The 27,291-nt window shown below is 43.1% G+C and overlaps 1 protein-coding gene across 2 annotated transcripts; it reads right to left on the minus strand.

Moving 5' to 3' along the window:
* Nucleotides 1-1,172: 1,172 nt before the first annotated feature.
* Nucleotides 1,173-25,773, minus strand: LOC110091490 (IgGFc-binding protein). 2 transcript variants are annotated; one of them, XM_072980121.2, is made up of 11 exons: nucleotides 25,580-25,773; nucleotides 25,005-25,028; nucleotides 22,297-22,350; nucleotides 18,992-20,218; nucleotides 15,508-16,133; nucleotides 10,079-10,643; nucleotides 6,842-7,437; nucleotides 6,130-6,700; nucleotides 5,045-5,244; nucleotides 3,268-3,636; nucleotides 1,173-1,819 (listed from the first exon to the last, which is right to left on the minus strand). In XM_072980121.2, exons 1-11 carry the CDS (start codon nucleotides 25,584-25,586, stop codon nucleotides 1,541-1,543), a joined length of 4,518 nt encoding a protein of 1,505 aa, XP_072836222.2. In that variant the 5' UTR covers nucleotides 25,587-25,773; the 3' UTR covers nucleotides 1,173-1,540. The 2 variants fall into 2 exon arrangements, with proteins under 2 accessions (XP_072836222.2, XP_072836223.2); XM_072980122.2 differs by lacking the exon at nucleotides 25,005-25,028.
* Between the last annotated feature and the right edge of the window lie 1,518 nt (nucleotides 25,774-27,291).

A 27,291-nucleotide genomic window follows, 5' to 3' on the forward strand; every position in this document is an offset into this window, starting at 1 on the left:
ATGTAATTATTGTATAGAACAGAGGAATTTTCATCATGGTGATGGAGGGTCACGTTTCCCCCTGAACTGGACTGAACTGGAATGACAGTTCACTATGCCAAGCATGAACCAGAAAACTGGTGTTTTGTGATGGTTTGTGATTCGTGGCTACCCGTGAACTATGAACTATCATGTTGTTGTTTAGTCATTTAGTCATGTCTGACTCTTCATGACCCCATGGACCAGAGCACGCCAGGCCCTCCTGTCTTCCACTGCCTCCCAGAGTTTGGTCAAATTCATGTTGGTTGCTTCGATGACACCGTCCAACCATCTCATCCTCTGTCGTCCCCTTCTCTTGCCTTCACACTTTCCCAGTATAAGGGTCTTTTCCAGGGAGTCTTCTCTTCTCATGAGATGGTCAAAGGATTGGAGCCTCAGCTTCAGGATCTGAACTATCATAAATCCCCCCCCCAATCAAACCAATCTGCATTTCATTTTTCGGGTTCATGCTGGGGGAGAACCATCCGCCCACCCATTCCGCCCCCCTCCTCTGCCACCATTGCCTTCCACCTATGTCTTGCATCCACCACTGCCACCTCTGCTGCCACCCTGAGAGGCCACAGACCTGTTTCCTTGCACAGAAGCCGGGCCAGTCGCCTGGGTGCATAGACCCACTGGGCACATGTGCACAGACAGCAGCCTCCATTTCTGTGCCAGGAGCTGGGCCCGCTCTTCTGCTCTTTCTCAGGTGGCACTGGCTTCAAGACAAGTTAGGGGGTGATGGGGCAGGTAGAAGGAGAGAGAGAGAGAGAGATTCGTGGGCTAGAATACAACTGGAATCTAGATATGTAAAAAATAAAAAGGGGGGTTATAAAGAGCAAATACCCCTGGATAAAATACTATTAGAAACAGATGACAAATTGATTTTTTAAAAGTATGAATTGCTATTGGAAATTAAGATGGAAGATGAGGTGGTAAAAGATTGTATGACCAAATGGGCGCAAAATATAGGGCATAATACTGATGACTGGGAAAAAATATGGAAAATTAATATAAAAATTACAAAATTGGTAAACTGGTGAATTGAAGAAACATGTGACCAGAGCAGATAATTTCAACAACATGTTTGGCATCTGGGCAGGCCAGCTCTAGGGACAAAGTAGCTGGTGAAGGGAGGCTGAAGAAGTGCAGACTTTATTTATTTATGTATTTATTTATTTAACTTATGTGCCGCCCACACTACCCAAAGGTCTCTGGGCGGCCTACAACAATACCCTTTTAAAAACACACACTCAACAGTGACTTACATGATGCCGTGGTATTTGGCAATGCAGAGTGACGGAGCTGGGAAAGCAGTGATGGAATCATGTCACTCGGAAAGCTGCTTGTTCTATATACAGTACATTCTTTTTCTATTCACTTATTTAAAGGTCGAAGTTGTACGAGATTTCCAAAATAAGCCTAAAGAAAGAAGCAGATGTGGAGTCCTTGAACAGCAATGATTTGTTGGCAAAGCTAACAGAAATTGATGAATGCCCAATATAGAGAGAATTGATGTGTTTTAGAAGTCCTTGGCCTTCCAGGCATGAAGGATCTCCACAGTGGTCTTCTCCAACTCCCCACTGGGTGTTTTCAGGTCATCAGAACTGTCTCCATTAAAGTTTCCACATGGGGCACATAGTTTCTCTGCCAGGGTCTCCTTGACTTTCACTGCTATCTCTCCTTTAGGATGGAGGTGAACTTGCACCTGAGAAGCCAGATCGACCACAAGCCCATCCTGATTTTTATTCACAGTCACAGCATCTTTGGTGTATGGCACGTTTACTAAGCGCCCATTTACCTGAAACATACAAACATTCGGTTAGAGAGACAAGATGAGGGCTTACACGAAGGCCTAGATACAAGGGGTGAGGATTCAGGTCGCAGGACTCGCTGTCAAGTTTAAGTTAAGTCACACCGTTGACTCGGACTCAACTTGGATCCCGCCGCTGCCACCGCAATAACCCGGACGCAGATTGCCACTTGGAACCCACCTTCCCCTCCCCTTTTCATGGGGAAAAATGTTTTCAATAGGGAGTTGGGGTTCGGGACTCGGGGCTTGGTACCAAAGACTTGGATTTGGGACTCAGACCCAAAGACTGGCCAACATCTCTGCTAGACACTGAGAGGACTCTAAAACAATAAGGAACTTCTATGACCCATTGAAGCTGAAAGAATTGAGACAAAGTTCATTCAGTTACCAAAACTTGGGTCAAAGATACCTTAGTTGTGTCCTTCAGTGTTGTCAAAGTCAGAACTGACTTATAGCAACCCTAATAGGGCTTTCAAAGTAAGTGAGATATCTACTGCAACGAGCAGTTTTGCCAATTCTACTCCCCCAGTGAGTTTCCATGGCTGAGTGAGGATTCGAACCCTGGCCTCCAGAGTCCTAGTCCATCACTTTATCAGCTACACCACACTGGAAATCCTAAGTTACCCACAAGCAAAGGTGCTGTAGTCTAGATCAGTGGTCCCCAACCTTGGGCCTCCAGATGTTCTTGGACTACAACTCCCAGAAGCCTTCACCACCACCTCTGCTGGCCAGGATTTCTGGGACTTGAAGTCCAGGAACATCTGGAGGCCCAAAGTTGGAGGCCACTGATCTAGATCAGTAACTTAGGATTTCCAGTGTGCTACAGTGCACAAGTGATTGACTTACCTTGAAAACCCTCTTAGAGTCATTGTAAATCAGTTGCAAACAACCAATCAGTTTAGATCATGTTGAAAAACAGCTTAATACACATTCAGAATACCTCTCTCTCTCTCTCTCTCTGTCTCTCTCACTCACTCACTCACTCACACACACACACACACACACACACACACACACACACATATAAAGAGAGAGATGCATGCCTAAAAAAATCCCACTGCGTTTAGTGTGGCACTCCCATGCTTCTTCAGAGTTCAAAAAATGCTCAGGCTGGATTTTGATAAGATAATAACCAAGTTTAACAATGACTTTTCTTTTTTTAAATCAACATTTACTCAAAAATACCCAAATTTCTTTGAGCTTCCTTTCTCACAGTAGCCCCAGCCCGTCCCCTCAATGGTATCATAGGTAAGTAAGTAGTGGCTTGCAGATCAGACTACAATTTGCTTCATCATCACTATTTATGCTCACTGTAGCTACAACATGTTGGCTGTCTCTGATGTAAATAACAAAGATGTTGCAGGGCTTAAGGACGGATCAAACCTTCATAAAGACACAGGTCGAATAGCGCTACTGGTTTTCTGTCCCCTACTTACCCATGTTTTATTGTCCTTTTTCACAGCGATGAATGTATCCTGAAAGAAAATATAGGCCGCTTCCCCCACATCCAGTCTGTCATCACTGTCTGTCCCAATCTTCACCGATACCCTGAACCAGGATACAGCACTTTCGTCACAAACAATAGCCAGATCATAAACCCCACCACAGAGGAAATTCCCTGAGGCCCCATCAAAAGACACGAGCTGGGCTTCAGGGGTGACTTTGCATTGGCCTTCCTTCAACTCATTTTGGAGCTTGCAAGATGCCGCAGACTGCCAGCTGGCTTTTTCACAGGTGAGCAGGCTGGAGCCATTACTACAGGTACATTTCTTTGCACAGTTGTTGGAGAAGATGCTCTCTCCAGCCTGTTGGGTAAGAGAGGAAATTTAGGAACGAGTGAGGGACAGAAAAGTGAACATTCAAATGACGTTTTCGTTTCATATGAGACAGACAATAATGATATGCCGTCAAGTAACTTCTGATTGATGGTGACCCTTTCCAGGGTTTTCCAGGTAGAGAACACTAAGAAATTGTTTACCATTCCCTTCTTCTGAGGTTCCCTTCAGACTGTGCAGCTTGCCCAAGGCCACCCAGGCTGGCTCTAGTTGTAAGAGGCAAAATGGGGAATAGAATTCTGAGACTCTGGCTTAGATAGGCCGATAGAAGACAGAAAGAAAGAAGACAGAAAGATAGACTCCTTAGGATTGCTTTTATGTAATGATCAATCGCTCTAGTAAAGATGTCATCTCCTTAATGTCATCTGCCTGACCCACAAGATAATCCCAGTCGAGGGTCCTCTGGGTGGTCTCCCCAAGGAAGGTCCATAAATCCTCTACAAGAGGTTGGACCTTCTTCGTGGTGGCTCCAACTTTATAGAACCAGCTTCCAGAGAAGCTCCACATAGCCCCCTCCTTGTGGACATTTAGGAAGCAATTAAAGACATTGCTTTTCAGGGAGGCTTTCCACACCAACCCCGGCCAACCACCTTCCACCTCTTTTCCCCCCCTTTCCCCTCCTCTTCTTCCCTCCCCTCTTTTCCTTCATTCACTCTAGGGATTTGTCAGAGCCATCTGTTTTTTTTTTGGGGGGGTTATTATTGCTGGTTTTGATGTCTCTATTTTCATTTTTGTTTTCTATTATATGTGTGTAAGGGATGTGGTGGCGCTGCGGCTTAAACCGCTGAAGCCTCTGTGCTGCAAGGTCAGAAGACCTGAAGTCATAAGATCGAATCCATGCATCAGAGTGAGCCCGCGTCACTTGTCCCAGCTCCTGCCAACCTAGCGGTTCGAAAGCATGCAAAATGCAAAAATGCGAGTAGATAAATAGGTATCACCTCGGTGGGAAGGTAAATGGTGTTCCATGTCTAGTCATGCTGGCCACGTGACCACGGAGGATTGTCTGCGGACAAATGCTATCTCTATAGGTTGGAAATGGAGATGAGCACCACTGCCTAGAGTCGGACACGACCAGACAAATTGTCAAGGGGAACCTTTACCTTTACTTATATGTGTTGTAACCCACCCAGAGTAGTGCCGTGATACTAGTGGGAGCAGGATACAAACTGAATGAATGAATGAATGAATGAATGAATGAATGAATGAATGAATGATATGGATTTTGAGATGTCATTTCATTATTAATGTTGATTCTGTCCATCTTTCAATATTTCAGGAGCAGTTCATGTACAATTCAATCAATATGGATGTTGCATCCATAATAGACTTTCCACTCCAGCCCCGCCCAAAGTAACAACAGAAGCATCTTAAGACTTACCTTGAGATAGTTTCCATCATACACACACCCACACTGGTCTATAGGTACACAGCTCTCTCCATCAAACATGTAGCCGTCATTGCACTGGCAACCTTCAAAGCAATTCTTTGGACACTGAACAGGTGCAGACAAGCTGGTACAGCAGGAGTCACAAAAAGAAGTGCAGAACTCATAGTGACTGTTGGCTGGGCAGCTGAGAGCTGCAGAGAAAAAAAAAGCAAAAACACAGGTGCTTGATAAACATCTTCCTTTTCTGACAAGAATTCACCAAAGGTACAAAAATTGGAATTCTTTATATATAGCATCCTGCTATATCAGGAGTTTTTGACACGGGCCAGCTGAGTTTGAACGTTCACAAACAATTCAGCTACTCAGAGAATAGTAACATCAGAATAATTCTGTGGTTTGTTGATTATTTGTTGTCACATTTTTAAATACTACAGCAGCCTTGCAGAATAGAAGAGCTTTCTGGGGTGTTTTGAAGAATAGGAAGTACTTGTGAGAGATGAGACAGAGAGCTAAGAGGCACAGATGCCAAGGACATGGGGACATGGGCGGCAAACCTGATATACAGATTGATGGAGAGATAGAAGTAAGGGTCCCCAACTTTGGATCCCCAAATGTTCTTGGAACAAAACTCCAATGAAACTCTCATATGAAATTATAGCTAGTTATAAGGGACATGGTGGCGCTGCGGGCTAAACCGCAGAAGCCTTTGTGTGCTGCAGGGTCAGAAGACCAGCAGTTGTAAGATCGAATCCATGCGACGGAGTGAGCTCCCGACGCTTTGTCCCACCTCCTCACCAACCTAGCAGTTCAAAAGCATGTAAATGCGAGTAGATAAATAGGGACTATCTCGGTGGGAAGGTAAAACGGCGTTTCCTAGTCACGCTGGCCACGTGACAATGGAAACTGTCTTTGGACAGCCGCTGGCTCTGTGGCTTGAAAAGCGGGATGAGCACCACCCCCTAGAGTCGGACACGACTGGACTGAAAATGTCAAGGGGAACCTTTACCTTTATAATGAAATTTGGAGAGATTCATTATGAGGAAAGTGGGGGAGAAAAGGGCTCCCTGCAAACTTACGACAAGAAGAGGTTGTTCTCCAAGATTCAAAATACGCTCCAGATGCTTGACATGCAACTGCATAGGCTTGGAGGCTATCACAGAGGGAATCTTGCTCCCCATTGTACATACACATGGTGTATAAGCAGTGCTTAAAGTATTCATCGGGGTGCACCAAGGAGTGACATCTTCTGAAGGGACCTGATTTGGACATGATCAATCCACAGGAACTCTCAGCCTTGTAGGGTGCCATCCGGAATTCAGTGCAGGTGGGGCATCTCCCACTGCAGCCATCAGAACAAACGGCCCCATCCACAGGGACCTTCCAGAAGGCGCCAAAATTTTCAGAGTTTTGTGCAAATTCCCCATTGGGTAGCATGAAGTCATCATTCTTATTCCCATTGAAGTTGCCACCCAGACCACACATCTGCCCCTGGTACTTGCTAGGGACAGACACGCGGACAAATGAAGCAGTGTCATAGACGACTTTGATGCCAAAGGAGGAATGGACAAGGATATTGTTTCCTTCCTGGGTGATCCAGAGTTTCCCATCCTCTCTGCTCAGTGGTAGAGTATAGGATGTGCCCTCTACCTGTATCAAGATAACAAAGAATAACCAGTTAGGAGACCATTTCTTGTAACTTGCAAAAAAAAAATGTGCATGTTATATCTATAGTATTTTTCATATCAGTCCTATATAGATTTGACTTGGCATCTAATATTGGGTACATACCATTGCCTTCCATTTCATTCCCCTTTCCAGGACAACAGTATATCCATGAATGGAGACGACAACACCCTTTATTTGCACTAAAGGACCGTCATCAAGCTTCTCATTCTTCACCAACACAGAGAAGTTCATACCCGGAGGATCCTTGTCGCAGATTTTGGCTAAGACGTAAGTGCAAGAACCAAAGAACTCAAAAAGTTTCCCATCAAACGAAAGGTAGTGAAAGCCTCCCAAGGCAGTGGCTATGCCGTATCCGACAGGGTGGCAGCCCTGGATCCCATCCTGCACTCCGCACACTTCATGAGCCCCACAGGAAAACTGCTGGCAGTCGACTACTCCATTGTCCCTGCACTGGCAGATCTGCTCGCAGGAGGTGCTTGGGTAGAATTCTTCTCCCTTCTTATAGTATCTGCCTTGATGGGCACAGCCGCAGTCCGAGAGAGGGACGCATTCCCCCCCGCTGAGGATGAATCCAGAATCACAGAAACAACCTTCTACGCAGAGAGCCTCACATGTTTTGGGATCAGAGGCGCTGTGGCATGTAGCAGGACAGGCCGTTCCGCAGAGTTCGTAGTGGGCATTTTTTGGACAGAGAAAGCCTGGAAGGACAGAAAGAGGAGAATTTTGCTGATATGTGGAATAGCGCTGACGTTTCACACCTAGCTGGGAAGAGCCTGGAGATTATTAGATGCAAACATTTCCTTGAACTCTATACCTATGTACAGTGGTGCCTCGCTAGACAGTTACTCTGCATGACAATTTTTTTCGCTAGACATTGACTTTTTGCGATCGCTATAGCGATTCGCAAAACAGTGATTCCTATGGGGGAATTTCACTGGACAATGTTTGGTCCCTGCTTTGCAAACTGATTTTCGCTAGATGACGATTTTGACAGCTTCCTCTGTGCTTGCAAAACAGGTGTTTTCAGGACCTAAGCTTTGCAAGACAGCAATTTAAACAGCTGATCAGCGGTTCGCAAAGCGGCTTTCCTATGGCTGATCTTCGCTAGACAACGACGATTCTTCCCCATTGGAACGCATTCAACAGGTTCCAATGCATTCCAATGGGCAAATGCTTTTCGCTAGACAATGATTTCGCTAAACAGTGATTTCAGTGGAACGGATTATCATCGTCTAGCGAGGCACCACTGTAAAAGGTTTTGAAATTGCTTTTTCTATTGATCATTGGGAGTTTTGTATGTTGGCAAAATTAAAAGTGAGGAAAGGCAAAACACTGCGGCAGTTTAAAGAGGACCAGATTGGTTTCATTGTGAGCTTTCAGAACTTTTGCAACTGTAGAACGAGCCACATGGTGGCAGAACAGTACAAGATAATGTTGCCTGGTTAAAATCAAAGGAAGAGTCCACTCACCCACTAGTTCAGAATCTCCTTTAAATAGAGGCCAGCCAGTTGTCCATGAAAAACCCGGACACTGATTGCTTAGGCCTCCGCATTATTCACTCTATCTTTCTTTGCTGTGTTGCAATGAGGCTCTCTAAAGCTTAAGTTCCAGTTTAGAAATAGAACTGGTGAGTCCCAAATTTGAGGATGAGAATTTAAGAACAATGATTTCCATATATATGCAAAAAAACCCCACAAAAAAAGCAACACAGAGCAACAACAAAAAACAGAAGAAGCTGTTATTACATAATACAGATGTAGAAGAATGTGGCACCTTAATTAGACCACTAAAAACCAAACAATTAATGTAAGCTTTCATGGAATAAAAGGAAAGCATCCATTAACTGTTTGATTTTTATTCCATGGAATCCTTTGACTTTTCCATGAATTGCTCTTTCCATGATTCCTTTCGAAAAATTGTTTGATTTTTTATTCCGCAAAAGCTTGCTTTGTTTGTTTAATTTCAACCAAATATTTACAGTTATCAGTATCCCAGTAAGGTTAATAAGAACCTTCTAAAACATTTAACCCAATGGAAAGATAGAAAAAGTTTGGATGTCCAGATATTTTAGACTTCATCTTACAAAAGCTCAAGGCAGCCTAGCCAATAATTTCACAGTTGTAGTCCAAACTGCTGGAAGGATGAATATCCTCCACCTTTGATTTCTCCTATACCAAAACACGGAAGTTATTCTCTTACAACCGCAGAGTCAGTTTTCTGACTTCACCCTGTCTCCCCATCTATGACACTTATTTTAAAAAAACACAAATTCTTGTCACTGAAAGCTAAGGCTACAGTACATTAGGCTGATAAGATTAAAAAGACAGATGATCAGATAATGAATTATTTGCATTTCAATTGTTCATATAAATATGGCGATCTGTCTTGGAATGGCCATTCCTGCACAAAAGAAGGAAATACCTCTTTAGGTTATCTAAAAACAAGTTACATTTATTTAGAACTACTTCTTCACTGGCAAATTAATAAGAATAATTTCTATGCTGTTCTTCAACACAAAATTCCAAGGACGGTTTTAAACACGCCGACACAAAGTGCATGTATTTGTTGTGTTTGCTATCTGTATTGCACACAAAGAGCTATGAATTCTTTCCTTGGAGCTGTTTAAGTTGACAAAGCCACTTAAGTCAGCTCCATCCACCATAGCCACTGGTAACCAATCGTAAGAGCAGTAGTCTGAAACATTTAGAAAGGCAAATGTTTCCCATTTCCTCCTTTACTTCTCTGACAGGAGTAATCAAAATGGCCTTAAGACCACTTAGGTCAATGGTTTTTAATCTTGAGTCTCCAGATGTTTTTGGACTAAAACTACCAGAAGTCTTTATCGTTAGCTGTGCTAACCAGGATTTCTGGGAATTGTAGTCCAAGAACATCTGGAGATCCAAAATCCAGAATTACTGACTTAGAATCTTGTTAATGAACATTTAGATCCTAATTTGTGGGGGCGGGGGAAAGAATAAAAATACATTCCCCTTTAGCACATGGAAATTCTACATAAGCACAATAGAAAGTGCTAATTTCTCAGTGTGGCACTTCTGATAACATAGTTTTAACTATCCTGGGTTTTCCCCCCTCCTGTTGTGACATTTTTTATTGAAGAAGTATTTATTTGAATAGTTATTTGAGTAAGGCAGCAGGATCCAGCACCACAAAAATTAATGTAGTGGGAACTGTTACAGACTCCAGTGTACAAACAATTCAAATTTTATATAGTGAGCTGAGATCCTTCCAAAATAAATGTTATTTCTTAAGGCTCTCCAGGGTTGTATTGGGACCAATTTTATGCCAATATGAATCTCCTACTCTGAAAGTAACACTTACTGCAGAAGGAGGCTGATCTCCATGCTCCAATCTGGATGCCCTGAGTCTGACAGGCAGTCACATAGGCGCCGATAGCTTTGCACAGAGTATCGTGGTGACCCTTATATACACAGGTGTCAAAGACACAATCCTCAAAGTAGGATGTCGGATCTAGGGTCCCATGGCATTGCCTAAAGGGCCCATCCTTTTTGATGAGGATGCCACAGAACTGGTCCCCCTTGTATTTGTTCTTCTCTGCCTCCTGGCACACCGGACAGTCTGTAGTACAGCCTTCGGAGCACCCTGGGATCTCTTTCAGCGTCCAGCTTTTGGCAAACTGGATTTCATCCTTTGCTTGAGTTCCATCCTGCATGGTGAAGTCATCACTGGGATCTTGGTTGGCGTTGCCACAGAGTCCACAGATGGCATTGGCGTAAGCCTTGGGAAGAATGACCCTGGCATAGCTGTACCAATCAAAGCTGACTCTCAGATCAAAGTCAGTCTTGATGAAGCCATGGACCCCACTGATGTAGACCTTCAGCTTGTTTTCGTAAGAGAAGGGTAGGTCCACAAAGACTCCATTGACCTATAAAACACATGAAAGAGGATTACCTCAAGGACCTTCAGGGAATCCAGAAGGTAAGGGTTTGTTTTGATGGAAATAGCTGCACAGCTTACACAGCCTGAGTAGCTGAAAGGAAAAAAGGAAACTTTTTACTATGGGATCTTCACAGAAGCGAGGTGAAAGAAAGTAAATTATTTCTGCAATTTGAAGATTTATTCTCTTCCCATTTGAGTTTTCATGTGCTTTGACATTTTTATTTTATTTATTTATTTATTTTATACCCTGCCTATCTGGTCATTGCGACCACATCCGTGCAGGAGACCTTCTGTAAATTCCATAATCCTCAGGCTTACCCAGTAACTAGTTCCAGATGCTGGAATTCCCACCAACATTGGTATGGTGTCCCTCTGCCCCTCTATTGGCAGATGGACTTCCAAAAAAATATGAGAATATTTAGGACAAATGATTCACGTTTGTGAACAGGGCTTGCTATCAGCTGGGTGCTGCATAAATATTTTTTTCATACTAATTAATTTTTGACAGTGCCTTTAATTTAATTATGTTTCTGTATTTTCCCCCTTTCGCTGTATTTTCTGTTTAATCTTAGTGGGACTGCCTTAAAGCTCATTTTTGAGAGGGGCAGGATGGAAATCCAATGAACAAATAAAGTTTAATTAAAAATGGTAATGAGCCATCAACCTTTTGAAGATTTTGGCAGCACCTAGAACAAATGCTCAGCTATGCTTTATCCCCAGATCCTCAGTTTTTTGGACAAAAATCAGACCGATTTCCAATTCATAATTTTAAGAAAGGAAATTACAAAATATGTAATCAACGATCTCTAAAAATTAAACTATGCAAAGCATCCACCAGGGGGCAGTTCTAGTCTCAGGCAAGCAAACGTTCATGCTTGAGACAGAAAGTTCATCCAAGCTAGATCTGTTACATGCTTGTCACTATAAATTATTTAGGTAGATTAGAAGGGAGGGTGTGACTCACCAGAAACGCTGTGTTTTGTGCTTCAGTGGAACTAGTACAGGAAAATCAAAACAGCAAGTAATAGACAACAAATAAGGGGGCAATAAACAGATAGGCAGTCTGATGAACTGGGATTCTTTGTTCTCTTTTGGACTTTCTAAACCAGTGGTCCCCAACCTTGGGCCTCCAGATGTTCTTGGACTACAACTCCCAGAAACCTTCACCACCACCTTGGCTGGCCAAGATTTCTGGGAGTTGAAGCCCAAGAACATCTGGAGGCCCAAGGTTGGGGACCACTGTTCTAAACAACTTGCAGACTGATACTTCACAGCTGCTCATTCTTAAACGAGACATCTTGAATCTTCTCAGTTTTTCATAGAACCCCTGCCTCCCATCTTTAAGCATGTATAACTCCCAAGGTTTACTATTTACTTTTTCTCACCCCTTCACAGATTGCTGCCTTGTTGTGGCGAAGGGGCTTGAGTCATTTAGAGAAGCTATGGGCTATGCCGTGCAGAAACACCCAAGATGGGCAGGTCATAGTGAAAAGTTCTGATTAACGCGATCCACCTGGGGCAGGAACTGGCAAGCCACTCCAGTATCTTTTCCAAGAAAACTCCATGGACAGAAACAAAAGGCTAAAAGATGAGCCCCTCAGGTCAGAAGGCATCCAACATGCTACTGAGGAAGAGCAGAGGACAAGTACAAGTAGATCCAGAGCTAATGAAGTGGTTGGGCCAAAGCCGAAAGGACGCTCAGCTGCGGATGTGTCTGGAAGTGAAAGGAAAGTCTGATGCTGCGAAGAAAAAGACTGCATAGGAACCTGGAACATAAGATTTATGAACCTTGGTAAGCTGGATGTGGTCAAACAGGAGATGGCAAGAAGAAACATTGACATCCTGGGCATCAGTGAATTAAAATGGATGGGAATGGGCGAGTACAATTCAGATGATTATCGCATCTTCTATTGTGGGCAAGAATCCCATAGAAGAAATGGAGTAGCTCTCATAGTCAACAAAAGAGTAGGAAAAGCTGTGATGGGATACAGTCTCAAAAATGATAGAATATTTCAATATGAATCCAAGGCAGACCTTTCAACATCATAGTAATCCAAATTTATGCACCAACCACCAATGCCTAAGGGCTGAAATTGACCAATTCTATGAAGACTTACAACACCTTCTAGAACTGACACCAAAAAAAGATTTTCTTCCCATTATAGGGGATTGGAATGCTAAAGCAGGGAGTCAAGAGATAAAAGGAACAACAGGAAAGTTTGGCCTTGGAGTTCAAAATGAAGCAAGGCAAAGACTACTAAAGTTTTGTCAGGGAAACAAGCTGGTCATCACAAACACTCTTCAAACAACACAAGAGGCAACTCTACACATGGACATCATCAGATGGGCAATACCGAAATCAGACGGATTACATTCTCTGCAGCCAAAGATGGAGAAGCTCTATACAGTCAGCAAAAAAAAAAAAAAAAAAAAAAAAAAAGACCTGGAGCTGATTGTGGCTCTGATCATCAGCTTCTCATAGCAAAATTCAAGCTTAAACTGAAGAGAGTAGGAAAAACCACTGGGCTACTCAGGTATAATCTAAATCAAATTCCTTATGAATACACAGTGGAAGTGAAGAACAGATTTAAGGAACTAGACTTGGTGGACGGAGTGCCTGAAGAACTTTGGATGGAGGCTCGTAACATTGTACAAGAGGCAGCAACAAAAAACATTCCAAAGAAAAGGAAATGCAAGAAAGCAAAGTGGCTGTCCAACGAGGTCTTACAAATAGCAGAGAAGAGAAGGGAAACAAAATGCAAGGGAGATAGGGAAAGTTACAGAAAATTGATTGCTACACTCAATATGCCACCAAATTTGGAAAACTCAGCAGTGGCTTGAGGACTGGAAAAGTCTTCATCCAAATCCCAAAGAAGGGCAGTGCAAAAGAAGGCTCCAACTAATGTACAGTTGCACTCATTTCACACACAAGAAAAGTTATGCTCAAAATCCTACAAGGTAGGCTTCAACAGTATGTGGACCGAGAACTCCCAGAAATACAAGCTAGATTTCAAAGGGGCAGAGGAACTCGAGACCAAATTGCTAACATGTGCTGGATTAAGGAGAAAGCCAGAGAGTTCCAGAAAAACATCTACTTCTGCTTCATTGACTACGCAGAAGCCTTTGACTGTGTGGACCAGAGCAAACTATGGCAGGTTCTTAAAGAAATGGGAGCGCCTGACCACCTTATCTATCTCCTGAGAAGTCTATAGGTGGGACAGGCAGCAACAGTTAGAACTGGATATGGAACAACTGATTGGTTCAAAATTGGGAAAGGAGTACAACAAGGCTGTGTATTGTCTCCCTGCTTATTTAACTTATATGCAGAATACATCATGTGAAAGGCAGGACTGGAGGAATCCCAAGCCAGAATTAAGATTGCTGGAAGAAATATCAACAACCTCAGATATGCAGATGATACTACTCTGATGGCAGAAAGTGAGGAGGAATTAAAGAACCTCTTAATGAGGGTGAAAGAGGAGAGCGCAAAATATTGTCTGAAGCTCAACATCAAAAAAACTGAGATCATGGTCACTTGTCCCATCACCTCCTGGCAAATAGAAGGGGAAGATATGGAGGCAGTGACAGATTTTACTTTCATGGGCTCCATGATCACTGCAGATGGCGACAGCAGCCATGAAATTAAAAGACGCCTGCTTCTTGGGAGGAAAGCGATGACAAATCTAGACAGCATCTTAAAAAGCAAAGACATCACCTTGCCGACAATGGTCAGCATAGTCAAAGCTATGGTTTTTTTTTAAGTAGTGATGTATGGAAGTGAGAGCTGGACCATAAAGAAGCCTGACCGCCAAAGAATTTGTGGTTTTGAATTGTGGTGCTGGAGGAGACTCCAGAGTCCCCTGGACTGCAAGGAAAACAAACTGATATATTATGAAGGACATCAACCCTGAGTGCTCACTGGAAGGACAGATCCTGAAGCAGAGGCTCCAATACTCTGGCCATCTCATGAGAAAAGAAGACTCCCTGGAAAAGCCCCTGATGTTGGGAAAGTGTGGAAGCAAGAGAAGGGGACGACAGAGGACAAGATGGCTGTCATCAAAGCTACCAACATGAATTTGACCCAACTCCGGGAGGCAGTGGTAGACAGGAGGGTCTGGTGTGTTCTGATACATGGGGTCATGAAGAGTCGGACACGACTTAATGACTAAACAACAAACTTTTTCTCAATTGCATTCTCTTTTTCCATCTATCCAGGTCTTACCCAAAGTCTCTCTCCTACATTTCACATCCAAATCAGTAACTTCTCTTTGATCACTTGCTCTCTCAGCCTGTTGTTTTTCTGTCTTGCAGTCTCCTGAGGTCTTCCTATTACACTAGAGGGTGGAGCACTCATAGTGGTAGGGGAATTTGTGACAGTCTGTGTTGACATGTCAAGATAGACTATTCGAACCATAAATGACAGATTGGAAAGATTTTTTCCTGCCATACATTATAGTAAACATTGCTACAAAAGGGAAGAAGAAAACAATAAGAGGTTCTGTGACTCATGGAACAGCTATGCATGCCGGCATGCAGATGTGTGTATGAATGGTATGGACGTGCAAAATTGTCCATGCATATAGCTTTGTCGTCTATGTATGGGAATGCCTGTGTCTGATGGAAATATGATTCCCTGCCCTATTTGAAGAACCTTGCTCTTTGAATTACCATAAATACAATTTAAAATATACCCTCAACTCCAAAGAACAAAGCTGTGTGTGTATGGGGTGGAAGAATCTCTGGCAGTGGCCCTTCAGTAGAACTTCACGGTATTTTAGCTGGCATGCCCGTCAGCCAAGCACCTAATTTGAAATTCCATCCTCATCTTCTCCACTGTAGACTATGCATACCTGAATCTTTTGGGGATGCGCTTGGCTCAAGCTGATGGTCATGTTGTAGACCTCCAGAGTTACAACCTTGGTGAAGGACACTGCCTTACTGCCTCGGTGGTTATTCTCCACACTGACCAAAAATGGAGTGAGGGTCGGGTCTTGGGAGCACAGCCCTGCCATCTGATAAACACAGGTGCCCATGAAATCGTATTTCCGACCATCAAAGGTAGTATAGTGAGGGTCTCCACTTCCAATGCAGGTGAAGTATTTGGGAGAATGGCATCCCCGGGTACCATTAACCACCACACATTTTGTGTTGGCCTTGCATCCCTCTTCTTTGCACATAACCTTGCCTTGTTGAGGGTCACACTTGCAGTGAGTGTGGCAATCTTCATCTCCCCAGAACTCCTCCCCTGGTTTATAGTCTATGCCATTGTATTGACAGTTGCAGCTTTCCACCGGGACACAGTTATCACCTCTCATGACATAGCCATCGTTGCACTGGCAGATGGTGGCACAGGTACTCTCACAGGTTGATGGAGCTGTTCGGTTGGAACAGGTAGCTGGGCAAGCATTTCCACAGGACTCATAGTGGCTGTTCTCAGGGCAGGATAATGGGACTGCAGTAGTATCTGGGGTTGTATCTGAACAAAGCCATGTAAAAAAAATTGGTTAGATTAATTCTGTAGACTAGTAGTTTCCAACTCTGAGTAGGCCAGGTGTTCTTGGACTATGACTCCCAGACACCTGGGGTTTCTGGGAGTTTCAGTCCCAGAACACTCGGGTTATTCAAGGTTGGAAACCACTGCTGTTGACTATTAAAATACATTCCTTATTAAAATAAATCTTTATATTCAGTCTTCCATCAGCAGCAGCCATAACTTGTTTATTGAGTTATTCAGGATAGCAATATGAGAATGTTTTGGTTAATGTATGGGAAATGGTTCTAGAATTTCTGGATTTGATTCCAAGTTGCACATATGACATCCAGAGGTGCAAATCTGACAAAGGAGACAGTAGAAGACAACAGAAGATTTTAGAAGGTGTGCATGGCTTCTATACCTCTGGAGGGCGCTCACCCCTGATTTGATATAGTAATTATTGCTGTTCAAAATGTACCTAAGGTGAGAATGGGATGAATTTTTATCAAGTTTTCTTTTAAAAGTGTCAATTATTTATCTGATTTTGTAGGATTTCACCCTTCTCTCAACTTTGCCAGTTGATCAACTTTGCCAGATCATATTAGATTTAAGAAGGTAGATGTTGTCTTTATTGATACATTATCACCATTTTTAAAAGAGAGTGCAGTAAAGTCAAAACATGTCAATAAGTGGTATAAGGAGGCGGGATAAGCATGCTGATTTCACCAGCAATGACAAAAAAAAAAAAAACTATAATGAGAAAATGGCAAGCCTATAGTATGTACATTTTTTGCACATCTATATTTTTTATCCAGTAGGTTCAATCGATGCACAGGATTGTTGGCAAATAAGCCCAGAGGTGAGCAATCTGGTGCCTTCCAGATTACAATGACAAATCCCAGAAGCCCACTCATTGACCATGCTGGGTGGGGCTGATAGGGATGCTGAAGGACACCAATTAGTTTATCACTTCTTTAGACCAGGGATCTGGACTAGCTTCAGTCAAGTGTGCAAAAATGGATTGCATTGGGTATTTATGGGGTTTTGTTGGTATCTGAGTGAAGGAGGAAAGAGTTTCTGGTCACCCACAGGTAAAGGTAAAGGGTCCCCTTGACAATTTTTGTCCAGTCATGTTCGACTCTAGGGGGCGGTGCTCATCCCCGTTTCCAAGCCATAGAGCCAACGTTTTGTCAGAAAACAATCTTCCGTGGTCACATGGCCAGTGCGACTTAGACACAGAACGCTGTTACCTTCCCACCAAGGTGGTACCTATTTATCTACTCGCATTTACATGCTTTCGAACTGCTAGGTTGGCGAGGAGGTGGGACAAAGCGATGGGAGCTCACTCCATCGCGTGGATTCGATCTTACGACTGCTGGTCTTCTGACCCTGCAGCACAGGCTTCTGCGGTTTAGCCTGCAGCGCCACCATGTCCCTGATCACCCATAGGGGAGGGCAAAACCCTCTGGATCTTGTGTGTTCCATCAAGCATTTGTGAGGTTAGAAAGTTTGATCAGAGACATCAAGTGATTTAAAGTGAAGGAAGGAACATTGATGAGATGGAGCTGCTGGTGCCAAGGAGAAAGTGAATGACAGCTGACTCTTGCCCCCACAGTAAAGCTCAAAATCTGACCTGGACACTCTGATCACTGAGATGCTAACGAGGGCTCAGCCCTGTAGATTCTTTGGTAGCCCCTCTCCAGACCATTGGAGAAGGTAGAGTGAAAGACGTGCACCATGGCTGTTAGCTCCAAGGTGAATTCTAGAATTTTACCTTTTCTTCCTCATATAAATTCTCAGCTTACTAAACAGTTTAGGATTAAGTGTGCACCAGACCCTGGATGAATGACTGCATTCTTCCTGTAATTGATTAGATGGGATGCATTGGAATAAATATTCACATTTTCTCCATTTGCAGGAATGGGTTTCCAGAAACACAAATATCATCATGGACCTGGCAAAGCACTTAGAATGTCACTAAAAGGGTATTAGCATTAGCCATCGCCCATTTGCTCTTATTGGGGGCTGGGTTCTGTTGGGGGCTGCTGAGTGTGCCAACTTAAGACCAGCAATTCTCAACCCTTTTGTCCCCTCAACCCATGGCAATAATCACAATATGAAAGAAATATAAACCAAATCAGGGTTGTATAAACCACATAACAAACCTTAGGTGATGTGTGAAGAATTGTTTCCAGCCTATGCCCCCCTTCAAATATGCCAGGGCTCCCATTGAGAATGGCTGCTTTAGACTATCATTAAATGTTTAGCTCCAAAAAGGTGCCACACATCATCTTCCTTCTTATGCTTTCACAACTATTTGCTTCATGTGAGCAAATGGGATTTTAAGAGCTTACACAAGGGCATGAGCAGGACCCATTTGCTTTAAAAAGCCCAATCTCCACATGCACGGTGGCAAACAAGATGTCACACAAGAGATTGCTGGACAAATAGTTATGTTCCACCCACTTCCAAGAAGGTAAATGTAAAGGTTCCCCTTGACATTTTTGTCCAGTCGTGTCCGACTCTAGGGGGCGGTGCTCATCCCTGTCTCTAAGCCGTAGAGCCAGCATTTGTCCATAGACAGTTTCCGTGGTCATGTAGCCAGCGCAACTAGACACAGAACGCTCTTACCTTCCCACTGAGGTGGTACCTATTCATCTACTCGCATTTACATGCTTTCAAACTGCTAGGTTGGCAGGAGCTGGGACAAGCGACGGGAGCTCACTCCATCGCGTGGATTCAATCTTACGACTGCTGGTCTTCTGACCTTGCAGCACAGAAGCTTCTGCAGTTTAACCCACAGGGCTACCAAGAAGGTACTTGCCCATAATTTTAAATGCATGGATGATAATAATACTTACCTGAGGAGCACAGGCCCACAGAACCATAGCCTTCACGCTGTGAAACTCCAAAGAGGAAAAGTCCAAAGGGAGCGCTGGGATGCTCTAGGGTGTTGGCGCTGTTTCCCCTTCCCAAGTTATATTGGGCCCAAGAATATTCTGTGCCCGAGATTGGTCTCCATTTGACATATCTAATGGCCGTCTTCCCTAATGTGATTTCTCCAGCTTCTGAGGTTTTGGCTACAATGACAGCATAATTTTCAAATGAACTCATTGCGTCAAAGTGATATGATCTGCAGTACCTTGCTATGGGTGGAATATTGATGAGGAATGGGTCATATAATTTGCTTCCTCTTGTAGCCCCAGTGAAAAAGAAAAGGACTTGGATTCCGTGATTTGCTGAGATGTAAAGGGACTGCAGTGGCTGAATATTCAACTGGATAACTTCTCCAGCCTCCATCTGACGGGAATTTTGGGCGGACTGAGATTGGTAGGTAATCAGTGTATTTTGGGAAGCAGCTATATACGCTATGTCAGGTTGCCTTTGGAAGACCAATGAGGGAACAATGAAGGTGGTCCCCCAGCTGGCAACAGGAAGGAGTTGGTCTACAACGTGGTCACAGTGTGTGTACTTCTGAGCACAGCTATGGCCGCTCAAGACAGCCACTGTTGCATCCGATTCAACTTTGGTGCCAGATAAATCGGTGTGACTCTGCAGCTGGATCACCTGGAAGGCCTCAAGGTTGATGTCTATTGTACTCCCAGAAGGATAAACTTTCTTTTCGAATGTCACAATCCCTTTCAGGTGTATGGTGACCCTAGTGGGGGTTTCATAGGCTATAACTGCAAATTCCTTGAACGTATCTTCCATGCTGCCCTCCGGGGTAATCACGTAATACAAGGTGCCCAACTGCTGGACAGGGTAGACAGCCGTGGTACCTATTGTGTAGTCTTTGTGGTTTCTGGAGTAAACCGAGATCTCTTTGTTGGCTTGGATCAAGACGGTCTTATCATAGATGCTAGACTTTGACATCTCGAGAGAGTTTGGAAGCTCAATTGACAACGTTTGTCCTTGATCGAGAGAAACAGTTCTTTGGAACTGAACACCCTTTGCTATCACTGTAACAGTGGTTTCAGGATGATATCCGGTGAGGAGCACCTCAAGGTTAGTATTGCGCAAGCTTTGCTTGAAGTTATACAGGAAGGCTGTGACAAACGTCTTCCCTGGGGAACTTCCTAAACATGGCCCTGGGGGGAAAAATGGAAGAAACAAAAGAAAGGGAAAGGAAGAAGAGAGTGAAAAGTAAAGCATAATAACAATAACAATCAGCAGCAACAGCATCAGATGCATCATAATCATCAGATACTTAGTTTTTTGGTTAAGACTTGTATCTGTTACATAATACCAGCCAATGTTTTTATAGTTTTGGTAGACTGTGCCTGGTGTTTTGGTGTTTTTGAACAATAATAACAACAATACATTTCACTGGTCTCCGTAATTGTCAGGACTTTGGGAACAATATCAAAAAATTTCACACAGTACTGTAAGCAGTTGCAGATCTCAGAAATAACACCACCAGAGCTACAAAAAATTGGCAGTATTAGGAGCTGTATTGCTAAGTGCTCTTAGGAATATCTTATCCCACTGGGTATGTGGAAGTAGGCTTGTTTGCCCATCCAATCAGCTTTGGCATATTAAATAGTGAAGGGAACCATCACATCCTTTTAAGCGGTAAAGTGGCCTGGGCAAACCCTGATCCTTAGGATTTATCTGTCCAAGCTGCCCCGAAAGATTTTCTATTTTTCTAACAATTGTGTTATAGACCTGCAGTGAATAGAAGATTGTGACGGCTACTGGTCTTCCCATCATGCTGCATTACTTCTAAAGGGAGGGGGGGGTCAATTGCATTTGCTAGTTAACATCTTTGAGATGTATATTCATGATTTTATTTATTTTTTTGTCTTCAAAACTCTGATGGGAATTTCATTGCACCGTTAAGCAAAATTAGGCAAATCATGGTGGCAAATTGCAGATAATTAAGAAGGTGCTGGCCATGTGACAGCACCTTGTTAATTAGCTGCAATTACTGTAACTTTCAATTTCTCTTAGGGTGCAACCACAGTATGAAAGGCAAGAAACACTCCAGGATTGAGATGAGATTTCCTTTTTGTTTTGTTTTTTTCATTGACCACATGGCACAAAAGGAAATGTGACTCAGCCCAGAGCCTCCACCATCTCACTATCTGTAGCTTTTGCCTCTCCCACAGATCCATATGCAGTGGCGCACCATTTAACGATCAATCCGCATAGCGACGCGTTTTTTGTGATCGTTTTTTTCAATCGCATAACAATGTTCTCAATGGCTAAAAATCGCATTGAGGTGATTGGTAAGCATTTCACTTACCGATCTCCGCATTGCGATGTTTTAAAAACAGCTGATCAGCGGTTCCAAAATGGCCACCAGGAAAAATGGCCACCCGCAGTGTTTCCTCGCATACCGGGCGGTGAAAATGGTGGCCGTATGGAGGATTTCCGCATAGCAGTGAGTTTTTCCCCATAGGAACGCATGAAACATGTTTTTATGCGTCCTGCATAGTGACGAATTCGAATAGCAATGATTTTTTCAGAACGGATTATCATCGCTATGCAGGGCACCACTGTACTTCAGTCGGATGGTGTGATCTTTTGAACTGATACAGAAAAACTGCTGTGCCTGCACACACTCATAGGAATGGTGAACAAAGCCTCTCTCTGTTGGCCAAACCATTTCTTAAACCAGTTCGAGAATGGTGAAAGAAGCTCTCTCAGTCAGCAAGACAGGTTAAGAACAGCAAATAATGCCTCTCTCCATTGGTAAGGCTTTTCTTTGTCTTAAAAAAACCTTTAGAATAGCAGGAGAGGAAATGAGAGGAGAAAGCTTTGTTTACAGCTTCTTATGTAGTTCCTTTGTAACTGTGCCTCCTACAGGGCTACAACAGAGCTGCAAACAAGGCGTTCTTCCTCTCTTCCTTTGTGGCCAGTTAATGTGAACAGACTGATGGAAACCTCAACTCCCCAGTGTGATTTCACAGTTAGTAAATGTGAATGAATTCACATTTCCCTTGCTGTGAACTCACACTCTTACTCTGAAGGAAAATCCTTGTAGGATCCTCACCTACTTACTAATCAGCTGTTTGGAGAGATGGATAAACTGAATAAACAATATTATAATATGTGCAATATGGAGTTCCAGAAGATTCTTCATTTCCCCCCCCCCCAAGCTGGAAGAAGTCACATTCTTCTTGGATTGTGCAACTGAAGTAAACTCCCAGCATAATTTACTCACCAGCCCACAGAGCCAAACCACTCAAGAGGAACAGCATCCATCTCATTGCCATGGCTGAAATGAAAGAAATGAAGAGTTTCTTAAAGGATTTTTGTTTCATAAGCCATGCTCTCACAATCTGTTCCCAACCACTCCAGTCCTGCTCAGAAAAAGAGAGTCATCCTGCCACTGGACCTAAAAGGTCTGGACGGGGCACAGAGAAGGACTGATTTGTGGTTTCCTGTACATTGCCTGATTGTCAGAAAAAAAGACTGAACCAAGCCTTTCCAAACGTTATCACCTATGTCACTGTCTGATCACACCACAGGTGTAGCTATTTGTCAAATCCCAGTGGACGAAGTTCTATTTAGATGGAAATACCATTGTAAGATACCTGGTTTTGCACCCATCAGGCCATTTGACTCAAATTGCAAGACCTCTAAAGTTAAGCGATAGACCTTTTAACTCATACGGTTTATATTTTTCTCCTGCCCTTTGATGATATTGCTGGTTTATTTTACTTTGCATTTCATTTGTAAATAAAATCTTTCTTGAAATATTTTATCAATGAGCAGCAAGTATGCACTTACATGCTGTTTGCCTTGATTTTGAGGCTTTTAGGAAATTTGAGTTAAGCATTTGAACACAGACAAGCCAGCTGTGATACACCACGTTTTTACTGAGAGAACAAAGTATGCCAAAACAGACATCTGGGGCTCCTCTTATACAGAGTGAGAAGGCCCTGAAAATAAATTGGTCAGATTCATATATTCTGTTTACAAATGGGAAGCCATAAACCCGTAAACCATGACTGGGCCTAATTTGCAACAAGTTTTGGATCCTTGCCCTAATTGGTGTTTGAGCTACGATCCAGTGACCTATTGGTTCTTGACAGGGAATGGAGAGAGCTGGAGACCCCCTCTCATTGTTCTTCTAATTTCCAGACTTCCTGGCCCCCCAGATGTATATTCCTTATCTATATGTTGATGTTGCTCTTCCTGAAGACGGAGGATCTGTTGTGTTGTAAATGGGCTTCTTCACACCTCCCCTGTAACATCAGGTAACATTCCAATGTGTGTCTGGAGATCACAGAGGCCTTATCCTGTTTCTGGCAGTCAAGGTCAGCTAAAGTTTGATACTCTTGGCGTGAAGAATCTTATTTCTATATGTGTGCTACCTTACTGTATGTCGCTATATCTTTCACTACTTTTCTTTATTCAATACCTGCTCGCTGTCAATGCTGTTCATATATCTGGAGAGCAGAAAAAAAAACCTATGTACAGCGGGTTAAACCACAGAAGCCTCTGTGCTGCAAGGTCAAAAGACCAGCAGTTGTAAGATCGAATCCAGGCAACAGAGTGAGCTCCCATCGCTTGTTCCAGCTCCTGCCAACCTAGCAGTTCGAAAGCATGTAAAAATGTCAGTAGATAGATACCACCATGTTGGGAAGGTAACAGTGTTCCATGACTAGTCATGCTGGCCATGTGACCATGGAAACTGTCTATGGACAAATGCTGGCTCTACAGCTTGGAGACGGGGATGAGCACCATGCCCTAGAGTCGGACACGACTGGACTAAATGTCAAGGGGAACCTTTACCTTTACAGCAGATCAATATTTTTCAAATGAATGAATGCCTCCACTTGGCTTAGTTAAGGAACAAAACAGTTGCTCAAAGGCATTTTATCTAACTATAGAGCCAAAATGCAAGCAGTCAACAACCAGATGTACACATACAATCAGTAAATATCAGATGGCATGAACAGCCCAATCAGAACTAAAACAGCAGCGCCAATGTGAAAATTATTCAAGTACTGTAGAAAGGTGAAACAGGTCCTTTTGTATTAGCAATGTTTTTGACAGCTGTCTAAATACCATAAGACTGGCAAACTTTCCTCTGCATAGTAAATTCCTGAAAGGAGGGTCCACCACTTAAAAGGCCATTCTGAAAATTTTTATCTCCATAAACTTGAGCCTCATTTGCTTGAGTACTTGAGACTTGAAAAAAAGTTTGAAAGAAAAGGTCTCTCTCAAATCTCTTTCAGCCTAGTGATTTTTAAGCTGTAGCGCACTGGGGGAATAGCATGTAGAATTTAGCAAACCAAACACAACACAATCCAGTGCAATGACAATGGCCTAATTCTTGATCCTCTGAAGAAGAGTCAACCAGCAATTGAACTAAATGTTATTATGAAATTGCAGGATGGTTCTCGATGGGTTGGAGTGCCTAACTGCAGGTTGAGGTTGGCTCTTTGGACTCCCACTGTGCCTGTTTATAGATGGTTTGGCTAAGATCACATAATTTATGCCTTATTCCTTGGGAGTGTGTGACCTGAACCAGAATACAGTGATGCCTTGCAAGACAAATGCCTCACGCAGCGAAAAACTCGCAAGACGAAAGCGTTTTGCAATATATATATATATATATATTGGTGACTCATAAGACGAATTTTTCTATGGCTGAGCTGCGCAAGATGATTTCCCCCTTTTTTTGTGTTAAATCGCACAACCATTAGTACCGCGCTTTGCAAGACGAAAATTTCGCAATACGACATGACTCGCGGAATGTATTAATTTCGTCTTGCGAGGCATCACAGTAGTACCACAACTGCTATCCTTTACTTGCTTCTTTGGAAGGAAGCCACACTAGAACTTGCTTTTCGGCACCCGGTGCTGTTCATTGCTAATAACACCACTACTGAAAACCCCTGAATTAAAATAAAAACTGACCATTGGAAGAGAGCAGATCACCTTCTGTGGAAAATGAAAGGTAGAGAGAACAGAGCAGAAGAGTTAGGGGTCCTGCATTTTACTACAATACAATTACCTACAATAATTTACTACCGTAGCATATCTACTTACCCATTGCAACCATGCTTACATGCGTACCATGCTGTCTACATTATACCACCAAATTAGACTCATTTGAACCATTTTCCCTTGGTAGCCTCCAGATAGTTTCTGCTCACGATCCTCAAACATAGGTTCTGGTATCTGGCGCTTATAGGACTTGTAGTCCAAAACATCTGGCAGGCACCCCATTTGGGGAAAGATGGCCTAGACAGACCCTCCTTTGGCTCCAGTATGACCCACCCTGTTTAACAACTGAAGACTGCCAAAATCATAAGCAGAACTTGGAAAAGGCTCCTGAAATATCACAGCAAGAAGCCAATAGCCATCCTGGCTGAGAGATTATAGGATCTTGGCCAGATAAGCAAGTTTAAATGAAATGATAAGTAACAAAGGACCAGATAACAAGTTTTTCAAGCTCTAATCATATAGCACCATTCAAATCATTCTCTTACCTTCCATAAAGCGGCCTTCACTTGGTTAAAAAGAGCTTTGCTCAAGCATTTTCATTTATCTTTGTGGTGTTGCTTCCGCTTTTATAGATTAAGTGAGGCAATGTTGATTGCCTAATTTACTTCTTTAAAAAGCCCCAGCTGTCTACTGTTATGATCCGTGTAAGAGCCAAGGAACATCAAATGTTATGAGCCTAGCAGATCACAAGCCTGGCTTTTAGAGAAATTCAGTTCTTTTTTTTTTTTTTTTTAAACCCTTTGTTTTATGAATTTGGATATTGTGCTTCTCTTGCCATGATTCAAACTGTCAGGAAATTGCATACTTTTTTCCTGTTGCCAGCGGGGGAAAACATAGGCCAAGCTTTACATAGCAAAGGGCAGCAGTGAAGATGGTCTATCCCGGGGTCCCCAACCTTTTCCAAACCGTGGACCGGTTTAGCGTGGGGCACCCGTGCGTGGGTGGGTGGGGCATCCATGTGTGCATGCATCTGTGTGTGCGTGTATGCGGGGAGTGTACGTGCATGCTTGCCTGGGGGGCATGCGTGCGGGGGAGGCGGGAGATCTGTGACTGCGGATCAGTTCTGCCAAGGCCATGGCTTGGTATCGGGCTGCGGACCAGGGGTTGGGGACCCCATGTCTACAGGATGCCATCTTCCGCTTGCTGCCATTTACAAAGTGACACCACTTTGGAAAAATCCCAGAAGCTGACTCCTTTTTTTCATCAGTTAACCAGTTCTCACCCAAACACAAAGCAATTGTGAGGGCTTGTTTTTATAACAAGTGTGATTGCTGTCAGCACAAGATCTTGGATAATCGCTGCCCTGACTTGGAACATGTATGCTTATCAGACATCACACATAGAAGTATTTACTTTTTATTTTAAAAAGTTATCCAAAAGGAAAGAGTAGAACGGAGCACGAATCTCAATGGGGTAAAAGTAAAGAATTATCTTAAAGAGAAAGGGAAGAAAGATTCCAAACCTGTACCAAGTGATTTAGGCTTAAATTAGAAGCAGAACTGCTCTCAACAGAAGTAAAAACAAAGTAAAGCAGATTGATAATATGGATATCAAATAGGAATTAAGAAATGTATTATTAAGATTGCGAAGAAAATAAATGTTTGGTGGAAAATAAGGAAGTAAAAATGTTAAAGACTTAAAATAAGGAAGCAAAAAAGTCAAGTCTCCTTCAACTCATGGCGATTCTATGAATGAGCCATATCCAAAAGGTCCTGTCCTCAACTGTCCTGCTCAACTCTTGCAAACACAAGCTTGTGGCTTCCTTTAGGGAGTCGATCCATCTTGTATTTTGTATTTCCTCTTTTCCTGCAACCTTTCTTAGTATTATTATTTTCCCCCACAAATTTTGTCTTCTCTTGATGAGCTCAAAGTAGGGCAGCCTCAGTTTCAACATTCTTCCGTCCAGGGATAGTTCAGGTTTGGTTTGATCTTCGACCCACTCGTTTGTCTTTCTGGCCATCCAGGGTAATCACAAAGCCCTCCTCCAGCATCGTATTTCACACTCATCACCCACCTCCCTACCCCGTCAGCTTTCTTCACTGCCCATCTTTCATACCTGTACAGAGTGATCAGGAATACAACAGTGTATTGTGTTGAAGAGGGTGGATGCCTCTTGGTCTTGTGCCTCAAGCTGTGACCATTTATTCCACCTTGGGTAACCCTAATATGAGTCCAAGATGCAAAGGAGTCTGGCCTC

This window comes from Pogona vitticeps, chromosome 9 (genome assembly GCF_051106095.1).
Source record: "Pogona vitticeps strain Pit_001003342236 chromosome 9, PviZW2.1, whole genome shotgun sequence".
Taxonomy (NCBI): domain Eukaryota; kingdom Metazoa; phylum Chordata; class Lepidosauria; order Squamata; family Agamidae; genus Pogona; species Pogona vitticeps.

Bases quoted from the DNA above. Each gene is read 5' to 3' on its own strand.
- LOC110091490 (XM_072980121.2), bottom strand. The intron at 3,637-5,044 runs GTAAGTCTTAAG...CTTACCCAACAG, and splicing joins ATGATGGAAACTATCTCAAG to GCTGGAGAGAGCATCTTCTC. The intron at 1,820-3,267 runs GTAAGTAGGGGA...TGTATGTTTCAG, and splicing joins AAAAGGACAATAAAACATGG to GTAAATGGGCGCTTAGTAAA.